This window comes from Chionomys nivalis, chromosome 6 (genome assembly GCF_950005125.1).
Source record: "Chionomys nivalis chromosome 6, mChiNiv1.1, whole genome shotgun sequence".
NCBI classification, from domain to species: Eukaryota; Metazoa; Chordata; class Mammalia; order Rodentia; family Cricetidae; genus Chionomys; species Chionomys nivalis.
Genome location: NC_080091.1, coordinates 68,273,330 through 68,286,130, shown reverse-complemented (window position 1 = coordinate 68,286,130; position 12,801 = coordinate 68,273,330). Strand labels below are relative to the sequence as shown.

Here is a 12,801-nt window from a genome sequence, read left to right as displayed (position 1 = left end):
AGGATCTAGACTCCCTGCATATTTCCCATCCCTACGTGGCTTATATTCTTATTGTTTATAAACTATTTACTTTTTTCTATGACTTTCTATACCCATTTTCTTTTCTTTCTTAAGCCTATGCACATTTTTAAACACACTGTAACTTGTTTAGAGGTTTTTTTTTTTTTTTCCTTCTGAACCATCTCTACTCTGTGTCTCTAGCCTTTTCTGTCTGCATGAGCAAAACTTTAAACTGTTAAGCCACTGCTCGGTTCTCCACAGCTGTTTTTGGTTGACTGACTTCTCCCCCTTCTTGGGTCTGTGAGAGGAGCAAATATTCTTGCTGTTTGAAGATGAATTCTGTAACTTCCCCTTCTTCCCAGGGTGCCCTAGACCTGGCCTTGCCATGCTTCCCCAGGCTGGAGGTGAGGATGGAGCCCACCTGTCTCTCCTGATTTCAGGCCCCTTTGCTCCTCTGCTCTGCATCTCTCCAAGAGCTCTCATAACCATCCTGCGTTCCCTGGCATAATAAAACATTCCACTCCACGTGCTGGGCTCTGACACGCACTGTGGCTTTGCTCTGTGCTTACTCGGCAAATACCCTCAGCTCTGCAGGGAAACCTAATCTGTAGTATAAGTCAGCCCCGTGGACATGAGAACTTGTCTCTCAGTTGTTTCCAGGACTCCTTCAGGACAAAACAGATACACTCATACTTGTGGGGACTAAGAATAACTTCCCAGGCACGGAGGTATCTGCCGCACATCGGCAGGAGCAAGAGCTGGATTCTGCCTTGCAAGGTTCTTGACCTCCCTCCACTTGCAAAGGCTCTTTCTGAAGCTGTGAGAAAGGAGGGGTCTCTGACATCTGTAACGTCCGTACTACTAGCGCCTGTACTGTGTGTACTACGGTAGTACTCCCGTAGCGGTACAGCCTGCACTATGGACTGTTTGCAAGCTGGGCAAGGGGCTGGAGACTGAAACACACAAACACACAGAGATGGAGACATGGGTCATCCTTGAATTCCCCAAGAATGCCAACTTGAACCAAGAACGCCCACTTTATTGTGTTCCAGGGCAGCTTATATAGGGGTCTCCTTGACTAAATGGCCATGCCCCAACTCTTGGGGGTTTTTCAGCTGTAAGCCTACCAGAAACCACCCCCCTGTCTCATGCTCAAAGCAGCTGCCAGCATAGAAAAACAAGCTGTTTACAGGAAATTCAGGGCATGGGAGTACATAATCCCCAACAGACATCCATTGGCACCAGGTTGGCTTGGGTTGGCATTCCAGCAGCAGATGCAGTCAGCCTGCCTTTTGTGAGAATTTCCATGGTCAGTTTTAGAATGTGACTTTCGCTGATGTGTCATGGTAACTTAAGGGCGTTCTTCTGGGCCTTGGGACACGGGTAGAGCAGTCTGGGAAGAACTGTCACTAGGCCTCCTGCTAAGGAGACTTGGTAGATAAATCTGAGCTGATGTGACTCACTTGTCAATCATCTGAAGCTCGTGCTAATAAAGGCCGGCCCACCGAGTGCTCCCCTAGGTCTTCCGCATACTTGATTTGTTTGGCACTAGCCATCAGATGCTTAGTGTTCCTTAGAACCTAAGTACTCCATCACACAGTTTAGGGAAGAGAGGGAACTGGTCATGTGACACGTAGCTGTTAAGCAGGGAACTCTAGAGTTCTGAGTGCTGTGGCTTCAGAGTAGACCCTGTGGCCATTATGGGAGCCAACCCGTCTGCTTCTTGTAGGCAGTACCAGGCCTCCTTAGAACTGTGCCCATTCAGTCCTCAACAACACCTGCAGGGGCAGGGGTTCCCTCCAGCGATGCAAGCCAGGCAGTGAAGCATGATGAGCATGGTAGAGGGCCAGGCAGAGCGTAAAGGTCCCCGACTCCCAGCCAGGGCCACTTCACTCTTGCCCTGAGACTTCCATGTATCTTAGATGAAGCCTGCGGGTCTTCCTCCCTCAACAAATTCCTACCTAGTCTGCTGCATTTGCCGGGCACATCCCTGGGCCATGGGCATCCAGATCCACAGGGTCGGATATTTCTCTTTCTAGAACAGCAAACGCAGAGCCCAGAATGGCAAAATTAATGCTGCCCATGGGCTGCCTCTGTCCCTCTGTGGTGTCCCTGCGCAGTTTCATGGTGCTGGCGTCCTGTCCTGTCCTGTCCTGTCCTGTGGAATTCAGGTCGGGGCCCCACACACCTTGAGGGTTGAAGCTCTGCCACTTGCTTCCTGCATGGCAGGCAATTCAGTGACCCTTTGTGCTCCCACCTCTCATTCAGAAAACAGGAGATACAGCGCCTGAGGTGGCAGCACTTGGACCATGATCTGTACATGGCCACTCCTGCTTTCATGGTTTCCCTGCTAAATCCTTACTCTTTAATTTGGTGTGTCAGATGGTGCAGAATAAGCCTTTGATAAACTCTCTCAGCCAGTGTGATGGTGAACATTGTATTATGCTCGCTTAAACACATGTGTGCATGCGCGCGCACACAAACCTATTTCATGACCGTTCTTGAAACATTGGGCTCCATTTCTAAGGTGAGCCTACCTCTGTTTAGATTTTCCATTAATTAAAAAGGCCCCAGTGCTAGGCTGTTTCCTGGGCAGAAAAAGACTAATACAATTAAGTATGCCTATACTCAATCACAACCCAGAGGCCTGTCTACTCTCCAGGGGAGAATCTCTAAGATCCTGGCCGTGAAAATGCTGGCATGGGCACCTGTGCATGCACCTCTGTCGTTCAGCTTGCCACGGGCCACCGAGTAGAAACCGGAGTGGATTTGAAGCAGCGAACAAGGCTTGTGTTGAGTCAGAGTGACACTTGCACTTGCCTGTGTAAGTTAACAAGTGGGCACTCTGGCTCTTCTGGGTTTATATGACTTGCTCCTGGTGTGGCGGCTCAACCCGCTCAGCAGCCTTAGCAACAGTCCCCTCGGGCTAGGCCCTTTTAATGATGCATCCCTATCCTTTTAGTGACCCAGGCTGGGAGCCACCTTCCCTATAGTGCAACAGCAAAAGTGGGTGAGCAGGCAGGCTCATGGGTGGATACTGGAGATGGTTCCACTGTGTATCACCCCTTACCAAGTGACATGGTGTGAGTGCTTCATGGGTGTCGGCTGTCCTTATAACCTGTATCTTCCTAGACTTTCACCACAGGGCTGTCTTACTCCGACAAACAGGAAGAAGAAAATTTAAATAAATGCCACAAGTCAGCCCAGTGTCCCAGAAGGCCCCTGCGTCATGTTTGCTGCCCGAATGCTCATAATGTCTAGGGCGACAGCAGAAGCAGAGGGTATATTTGTTGGGGGCTGGGGCAGAACGCGTTCTGGGGCCTCCCTGGCCAAAGTCCCTGCCATGGTGAATGAATAATTCACCAGGCCAACAACTAGTTTCCTGTGAGTGGGAAAACTGGGTCAGACTCCACTCAAGGGAGCCCCCAGACACCTGTCCCCACAGAACCTACAGCCTCCTGGAGTTGGAAAGCATTTCCCTGCTTCCGAGCCGTGGCAAAGCCTGATTCACTGATGAGCGTGTGCCTGATGACAAGGGTCCGCGTTCCTACCTGGAGTAGCCCTGTGGGCTATGACTTCCCTGCAGTCGAGGCCTCATCCCACTGGGCTGTGTGAACTTGAAGTGCCTGGATGTTTCCAGGGGTGTTGTGGAGATTGTTTTGTGTTAAAGCATTTTGCTTATTGGACAATCCAAAGATCGGACTCAGAGTCGAAACCAGAGCCTTGATAAAGGCATGAAAAAAAATCAAAGCGCTGGTTGGTTTTGTTGGTGTTGTTTAAGACAGAAGTCACTGTGTAGTGCAGGCTGATCTTGAATTTGTAATCCACCACCCTTAAGTGCTGGGGTTATAGTTGCTCACCTTGGCAAGCCAGAGGTGAGTCTTTCTTCCTTCCCCTGCTTCCCTAAACTCTTGAGAACACATCAGAAAACAGAGGAGATCAAATAGAATGAATGTACTCTAAGTAAGCATTATTCTGGCCTCCTTTGAGCTAGATGAATTTTGTTTTTCAAGACAGGGTTTCTCTGTGTAACAGTCCTACCTGTCCTGGACCAGACTGGCCTCAAACTCACTGAAATCCACCTGCCTCTGCCTCCCAAGTGCAGGGATTAAAGGCATATGCCACCACGACCTACCCAGCTTTAGACGAATATTTTTTTTAATATTTATTTATTTATTATGTATACAATATTCTTTCTGTGTGTATGCCTGCAGGCCAGAAGAGGGCACCAGACCTCATTACAGATGGTTGTGAGCCACCATGTGGTTGCTGGAAATTGAACTCAGGACCTTTGGAAGAGCAGGCAATGCTCTTAACCTCTGAGCCATCTCTCCAGCCCTAGACGAATATTTTTAAAGTCTTTATATTCAGACATGGCAATAGCATGTTCCTTTTTCTGCCTGACTCTAGCCTTTATGGATGTGAAGAGTCTCCAGACAGCTGATCTCTGTGACTCCGGCAGCAGCCAGGATGACCATATACTAGGATCTAGCAATACAGGCCTGCAACCCAGGCCCCTGTCCCGTGGACATCCATGGTCCTCACAGAAGCTCTGCCAGCTCCCTGGGGCTTCCTCTCTGCTAACCTCTTCTTTACTCCTCCTCTGCCGACAGCCTACCCTGCTCCTTGTGTAGGGCTGTTGCTGGGGTGTCAGACACAATCTCAAGGGGTTTGCGTTGAACACTGTACTCATGTTCGACTCTAGGCTCTTGGACTCCCCATCACCTGCGCTCTAGCTAGGGCCACAGATTATGTCGCTCATTCTCAGTGTCTACTTCCTGTAGTGTTTCTTTTATGTCCTCCTAAATTCCTAGCCTCCTTTTCAGCTGAACTACTTAACCTCTTTCCTGGATGCTAGCTAGTAACTTTTTTGTTTTCCCAGTGTGATTTTTGGGGTTTTTTGTTTGGTTGGTTGGTTGGCTGGTTGTTGTAGTAGTGTTTTTTTGTTTGCTTTGACCTTTTTTGAGACAGAGTCTCACTGTGTAGCTCTGACTGTCCTAGAACTCATTATGTAGACCAGGCTGGCCTCAAACTCACAAAGATACACCTGTGTTGGCCTCCTAAGTGCTGAGATTAAAGGTGTGTGCCGCCAGGACAGGCATCTCTCCAGTGTTTTGAGATTAGGTCTCTTGTAGCCTGGGCTGGTCTTGAGCTCTAGATCCTCCTGCCTCTGCCTCAAGTGCTATCATTACAGGCGTGGAAACGCCCTACACCATCTCTCAGTGCACGTACTTGAGTTATTATCTTGATCGGTGGGTGCTCTTACCCAACTTGCTTGGAACCCTTTTTTAGTACTTTTTTGATATTCTCACAGCTTTTAAAAAGGAGATGATAGTATTGTACCTTTCTTTCAAAATATACACATGATTTGGATGTCAGAAGATTTGGAATGTGCTAAAATCCACTCATGGAACTTGCAGGTCTGTCAGCCCTCTGTAAATCCCTTAAAGCCAGGTGATGTGGCCTTCTGCAGAGGATGGAGCACATCAGCTTCTCTTAAGGCCCTGAATCTCCCTCTTTCCCATCCATGATGTTTCCTTAGTGATAGACCATCTCTAGTTAGAAACACAAAACAAGAATTGGCACAGCTGGCAATGTGGAATGTTCTCTAACGCTGTTACATTTGACTTGGAGCAAGCACTGGCTTCCTTCCTCATCCATTCTCCCTGGGCTCCAAGTCACTGTGCTTCTTGCTTTAAGCCCCATACAGTTGTATCTTACTGTTTCGTCCACAGTGATGAAACCCCGTGGTTTGACAGCCCAAATGCATGTGCACTTGTAGAATTTTCTATGCCTATGAATGTTTTGCTTGTATATATGTCTGTGCACTGCACATGTACCTGGTGCCCGCAGAGGCTAGGTGCTAGATTCCTTGGAACTAGACTTACAGCTGGTTGTGACCCACCATGTAGATGCTAGGAATCCAACCTGGGCCCTCTGCAAGAATAACAAATGTCACTAACTACTGAACCATCTCTCCAGCTCCCACTTGCAGATTTTTTAAATTTTTGGAGTGTTTGGTCTGAGTTTTCACTAAGGAATCCTTCTTCCTTGGCATATAGTAAATATAAAAAAAAAATGTTTATAAATGAGTGTATCCATTGTCTTGCAAGGTTAGCACCTTGAAGCACCACGCCCTTCAGGAAGCTGTCTAGTCCTTACTGTGAATCAAAATCCTTCTATATAAAAGTGGTTCTCAACTTTCCTAATGATGTGACCCTTTAATATAGTTCCTTCCAACCATAAAATTATTTTCATTGCTGCTTCATAACTTCATACTTCATACCTGCAATTTTGCTGGTTATGAATCATAATATAAGTATCTTTGTTTTCAGATGATCTTGGGTAATGCCTATGAAAGGGTCACAGCCCACAGGTTGAGAACCGCTCTTCTATGAACTCTCAACCGATACAGCTTGTACCTTTTTGTGCTCTCATTTCAAGATGCCACATAATAGATTCCCACCATGTGTCCACTCATTAGAAGCCTCAAAAGGAGGGACTGGGCCTCACTCAGATGTGTAGATCTCCAGGAACTAATTGGTACTCGATGGATGCTGTTTTCTTAGATACAGTTGTTGCTATGGTACTCTGTTCCTACGAATGAGTGTGTTTTAACTTGTCGGCATGGGTCCCTAGTTTGTAAGGATCTCCTTTGGCACCCGTGTCACTCTGTGTAGTTGCAGAGAGCTCACTATGCTGTAGCCAGTGTGACACGTTATGAACATTAGTCACTGTCCCCCTTCTCACAGTGGGCTGGCTGACTGGGCTAGGGGCAAAGGCCTGCATGTGTCTTCTACGGTCTAATTCCCTGGTTCTACCCTCACCATCTCCCCACCCCCATCTCATGGTTCAGGGGTGATCTGCAGCATTCTGCTGGTGTTCTCTCTTGCTGGTCTATGTTAAAGGTCAGAAGAAAATCAACAGAGACCTGGAACTTAGCTGAGGAAAGGAGAAATTGCCTGTCTTCAGGAAGAAAAATGATTGAGAGAGGGAGAGGAGGGTGGGAAGGAGGGAGAGGGAGCTTGTCTTTTGGAGCCGTAGAAAAGAGGGGAAAGTGAGCATCAGAGGAGTCCCTACAATATGCCAGACAATATGCCACATGCTTTGTTTCTTTGGAATCTCCTGGCAGCTCTCTGAGCTTATGTGTTATCACTTTTCAGCAAACTTGGAGTTGCAGGGGCTGAGCACCTGCCGATTGGAATAGAGAAAGTGGAAGTTTATGGACTTATTATGGACTGTGGATAATAAATCAGGCTTAGAACTGCGTTCTTCTGCCGCCACATAGGCCTTCGGTAGAGATTCTCCCCATGCATGTCTCTCTGAAGCCAGGACTGAGTTAACTAACCTAGGGGCTAAGAGACAGCTCGGTCAGTAAAGTGCTTGCCTGAGGAGCTCAGATGAAAGTGCAGGGCATGGTGCAGTGCGGGGCATGGTGCAGTGCGGGGCATGGTGCAGTGCGGGGCATGGTGCAGTGCGGGGCATTGTGCAGTGAAGAGCATGCTGCAGTCTGGGGCATGGCACAGTGCAGAGCATGGTGTGGTGCATGGTGCATTGTGGGACATGGTGCAGTGTGGGGCAGGCGGCAGTGCGGGGCATGCTGCAGTGCCAGACATGGTGTGGTGCATGGCGTAGTGTAGGACATGGTGCAGTGCTGTGCAGTGTGGTGCAGGCTGCAGTGTGGGACATGGTACAATGTGGGACATGGTGCAGTGCAGGGCATGGTAACAGTGCATGCGTGCATTCCCGGCACTGGAGAAGCAGAGACAGGTGGATCCCAGGAGCTTGGTGACCTGGAAGCCAGGCCTCATCAGTGATCCCTGTCCCAGTAGAAAGATGCTGTCTCATGAAACAGAAGGGATAGTTCCTGAGGAATGACCCAAAGCTGACTTCTGGCCTTCATGAATGCATGTCTGCATGTGCAGTGAGCACACACTAAAAGGAAAGGCTTGCTGAGATCAGGAGTGGCAATGGCAGTCCTGGGGTTGAACCAGGCGTTTACACTCAGAGACCATAGAGCAGTGCCATGCTGGGGAGAGAACAGGGCTGCCCCTCCACAGCAGTTCCCAGAGCATCATGGCCTACAGAAATCTGAGCCACATCCTAATATTGGCTGAAATCTGTTCAACTCCGGCAATGTTTAAAACCCACTCGTAGAAAAGAATATTCGCTGGGCCATGGTGGCACACACCTTTAATCCCAGCACTAAGGAAGCAGAGACAGACAGATCTCTTTGATTTTGAGCCAGCCTGGTCTACAGAGTGAGTTCCAGGACAGCCAGGACTACACAGTGATACCCTGTCTCAAAAAACAACAACAGCAAGCAGTATTTATTGACAATAATGATTGGAATTAAACATTCAATGATTTCTCGCCATGCCCAGAGCGTTATCATTCCGTTGCCTTAGCACTATAAAGTGTGTAATGTTCCTGTCTCACATGCGGAGAAACCGAGCCCTCAGTGTCTCACCGCAGCCACTCCTTGTGTACTGAGGAGACATGACCTGACCCCAGATCCACCTGATCCCACCGTGCAGACCTTGCACCATTGCTCACTTCCCCTCTCCAAGAGCCGCTGAGGAGTGAGCAGTCATCAAAATGTATTATACCTTCTGTCCCAGCACTCAGGAGGCAGAGGCAGGCAGATCTCTGTGAGCTCCAGGCTAGCCTGGTCCACAGAGTGCGGTCCAGGATTGCTAGGACTAAACAGAGAAGAAACCCTGTCTCAAAGCAAAACAAACAAAAATGTGTCTATTGATTTTTTTCATATTTAATTTTATTTTTAAAAAGTTTTAAAAGGCAAGTGATTTGAATAAATATTTTCAGCTCTTCCCGTACCTAAAATTAAGTTTTTGTTCCCAAGAGCCAATTTTGTTTACCACTTGAATTTAAGGTAGCGTATTGACTGCTTTAAGCTTCCTGACCACATGGGGGCAGCACCACGCAGTGCTCTTTACTCCTCTTTGGGAAGGACCCAGCTGGAGCTACCCATGGTGGGGTACGGTATCCCCTCTGTACCATTTATCTCTGACTACATGGAATGGCAGTGAAGACCAGAAATCATGACTGTGCAAGGAAGTGACTGTGAATAAGTTCCTGATGATGATAGGCTTTTGTTTCCTTATAAGTATGACAAAATGATAATCTGAATGTGATGTAGAAGGTTGGATGGTTTTATTGTTTTAGCCAAGAACAGTACCGTTGTGTTTTACTGAGTTTGTTTAGGCTAAAATCCATGTGTGCTTACACTTAAGGAACAAAAGGTAGCCAGTATTCTTTTTTTTTAAAATTTATTTATATTTTATGAATGAATGCTCTCCTTATATACCTGCATGCCAGAATATGGAATCAGATCCTATTATATATAAGTGGATGTGAGCCACCATGTGGTTGCTGGGAAATGAACTCAGGACATCTGGAAGAGCAGCCAGTGGTCTTAGCCACTGAGCCACCTCTTCAGCCCTGTAGCCAGTATTCTTTTACCTTATTGTGAATTAAGAGCCATCCTCTTGCCAGGTGGTGGTGGCGCACGCCTTTAATCCCAGCACTCGGGAGGCAGAGGCAGGCAGATCTCTGTGAGTTCGAAGCCAGCCTGGTCTACAAGAGCTAGTTCCAGGACAGGCTCTAAAGCTACAAAGAAACCCTGTCTCAAAAAAAAAAAAAAAAAGAAAAAAGAGCTATCCTCTTATGCCCTCCAAAGAGGTAGATTGGACAATAGATGCATACTCATCTTGGTCCAAACTCTAGTGAGTTCAGCCTCTGGTTCCCTGGTGTAGATTCTAAGGCCTGGGCGGGGACCCTGTGATATCCTTGAAAGGGAATGGTCTTTGGGGTAGACAAGAGCTGTTTGTTGGCTAGCCCTCCTGATTTGGGGAGCTCTAGATTGAAGGAGAGATCCTGTTTCAGGAAATAAAGTGGAGAAAGTGTGAGAAAGACGCCCAGCTTCTTTATGTATACACCTGCACACAGAGTGTAGAGCCAAAGTCAAAGAATCCTGGCTTCGTACTCAGGTGTGCGTATGTGTGTGTGCACATGCAAAATAATGATAAGAATGCAAGTAAATGTTATCCAAACCAAAAGTCATTTCTTTTAGAGGCAGGAGGGAACTGACAAGGTCTAAAGGACAAGGCCAGGGGGTGGCTTGTGACACTGACTTTGCTAATGAGGGTTTGTGTTGGGAAACCAGTTGGAGAGCTGTGCTTGAGGCTCCCTGACTCCCTGGAGAAACAGTGGGGTCAGGGTGCCCATAAGATCAGTCAAACCCAGGAAGTGGATTTTAGTAAAACAGGGTGTATGGTGATGTGTGCCTAGGCATTTCTGACTAGCCACCTGGAGAAGTAGAGTTTGCTTTGGGGGGCTTTGAAAGCAGAGCTGCAAGAAGGGCAGACCAGCAGTGTCTTTCCCCTGCAGCTCACACACACACACACACACACACACACACACACACACACACACACGTAGAGCAACTGTGAGGCCTCCGCCACAGCTGTACCCATTGAACAAGCAGCTGAGTAGCCTTTCCAGCCGCTAGGACGACCCTCTCTTTGAAATTTACTTGTAATAGACGCTGCTCGGGCATGCCCCGACTGCACAGAAGCAAGGAGGCATTGCCCAGCCTTCCCACCTCGGCCGAGCGCATCTGTGAGTGCTGTGCATACCATGTGTAGCTTCTGTATTTGGCACTTTGTTGAGTTCTTCCCCTTGAGACCTAGCAACTCGGGTAGGGGTTGCCCACTCCGGTCATGGTGTTGGGGTGGAGAAGGTTAGACCAGACTTGATGTTGCTCACATTGGGATAGAGCATCATATTTCTTCATTTCATTTTGAAGTTTTCATTTGTAAACTTGGCAGCTTCTCTTTGAGAGTCAGCCTCTTTAATTTCAAAGAAGGTGGTTGATTTTCTGCCCCACCTGGCCCTGGAAACTGGTCTCTTAAACTGTTGCACAGCTTTGAGGGGACCTTGGAGTGCAGGGAGGGGTGAGAGAAACTCAGATCATTTGGAGATGGCAGCTCTCATGATCAAGAGCATTGTCCATGCTGCATATCACGTTTCGTGTCTTGGGAATGTTGGCTTCTTGAAATAAGCACATCATTGGGGTTTTTTTTGGGGGGGGGTTGTTTGTTTTTTGTTTTTTGGCATGTGTGTGTGTATGAATGAGAGATTTTTTTTTTATTCAACATTCTGATTATGGTTTCCCCTCCTAGAGGTCTTCCCAGATCCCACCCAAGCCCCTACCCTTTCTTGCTCTCTCTCATTAGAAAACAAACAGGCATCTTTTAAAAAATGAAACTGCTGATGGAGAGATGGCTCAGAGGTTAAGACCACTGACTGCTCTTCCAGATGTCCTGAGTTCAATTCCCAGCAACCACATGATAGCTTACAACCATCTGTAATGAGATCTGGTCCCTCTTCTGGTATGCAGGCAGAACACTGTATACATAATAAATAAATATTTTTAAAAATGAAATTCACAATAAAAAAACAAAGATGGGATAAAATTAAAAACAAACCTGAATAGAACAAAATAAATGAGCAAAAAAATAAAAAAGAGCCAAAGAAAAAGTATAAGAAACACATATAGATACAGAGACACACACTCACTCACTCACACAGAAATCCCAAAGAGACACACAAAAAAAATCAAAATCCATAATGTATAAGTAAAATATCTATAAGGGAAAAAATGTCCAGACAGAACATTATGAGTGGGAGGAGAAAAAGAAAACCTCCAAAAAAAATACTATTGAGTTCATTTTTTATTGGCCATCTACTACATATAATTCACACTCTTAGATTTTCCTTGCTAGGTACTTAATAATACCGGGTCTCATGGGGTTACATTTCTTACCATTAAAAAAGAAATCTGTCTTATCACAGATGATGAGAACTTAGAAGCCTCTGTGTTGTTAGTTAACTCTGCAATTATGCCCCGGTGCTGTTCTTCTGTGGAGATAGTATCTGCGAGCAGTACACTGTAGACAGAAGGAGGCTGTCTCTGTGCTCTTCACTACACTGTAGACAGAAGGAGGCTGTCTCTGTGCTTCTCGCTACACTGTAGACAGAAGGAGGTGGTCCCTGTGCATCTCACTACATGGTTAGACAGAAGGTTGTCTCTATGTTTTTCAAAATGGCATAGCTACAAATCATTGCAATTTTGTCTTCCAGCAGTAGAGATGATTTGCTGAGTTGGGTGACCGCCACAGTGAGGCAAATAAAGTGCACTGAGCAGACCCTGTCCTTGCCACCGTGTGGTTCCAAGTAACCTGATGCCAATTTACCCCAACCCACGAGTCACTTGGCGTTGTCTGACTTTGTCTTCCAGTGTTTTGCTGTGCGCTCTCTGGGCTGGGTAGAGATGGCAGAGGAGGACCTTGCCCCCGGGAAGAGCAGTGTCGCTGTCAACAACTGCATCCGGCAGCTTTCCTACTGCAAAAACGACATCCGAGACACAGTTGGCATCTGGGGAGAGGTGAGTCACCCTGGAAATAGTCTGCCATGCTTTGTTAAACCTGGGGCTCTGGGAGAGTTTGTAGTGAGGGAGTTGATGAGTTTGCCAATGGCAATGGACAAAAACTGTCAGCATGAAGCACCAGAGTAGCTGCTGGGTAACCCCACTATGGGCCGCGCAGGACCGTACCCCCAGGAGAGAACAATGAGTCCCTGACCCTCAGATCCTCAAAGGTCCATCAGTGAACGTTCACAGCCCAGAAGCCATCCCACCATGTGCACCATGAATGCCATCTGTTAACAGCTTTCTGCACTTGTGAATGCCAAGGTCCTGCTCTGCAAAGTGACTAATTA

General features: G+C 47.2%; 1 protein-coding gene across 10 annotated transcripts in view; it reads left to right on the top strand.

Moving 5' to 3' along the window:
• The window catches only part of Apbb2 (amyloid beta precursor protein binding family B member 2), a 311,966-nt gene that overhangs the window by 236,100 nt on the left and 63,065 nt on the right, over positions 1-12,801 (top strand). For all 10 annotated transcript variants that reach the window (XM_057771510.1, XM_057771509.1, XM_057771505.1 and 7 more), the window contains one exon: positions 12,323-12,469. In XM_057771510.1, coding sequence (XP_057627493.1) covers positions 12,323-12,469 — 147 coding nt within the window. The remainder of the gene's footprint in view (positions 1-12,322; positions 12,470-12,801) is intronic.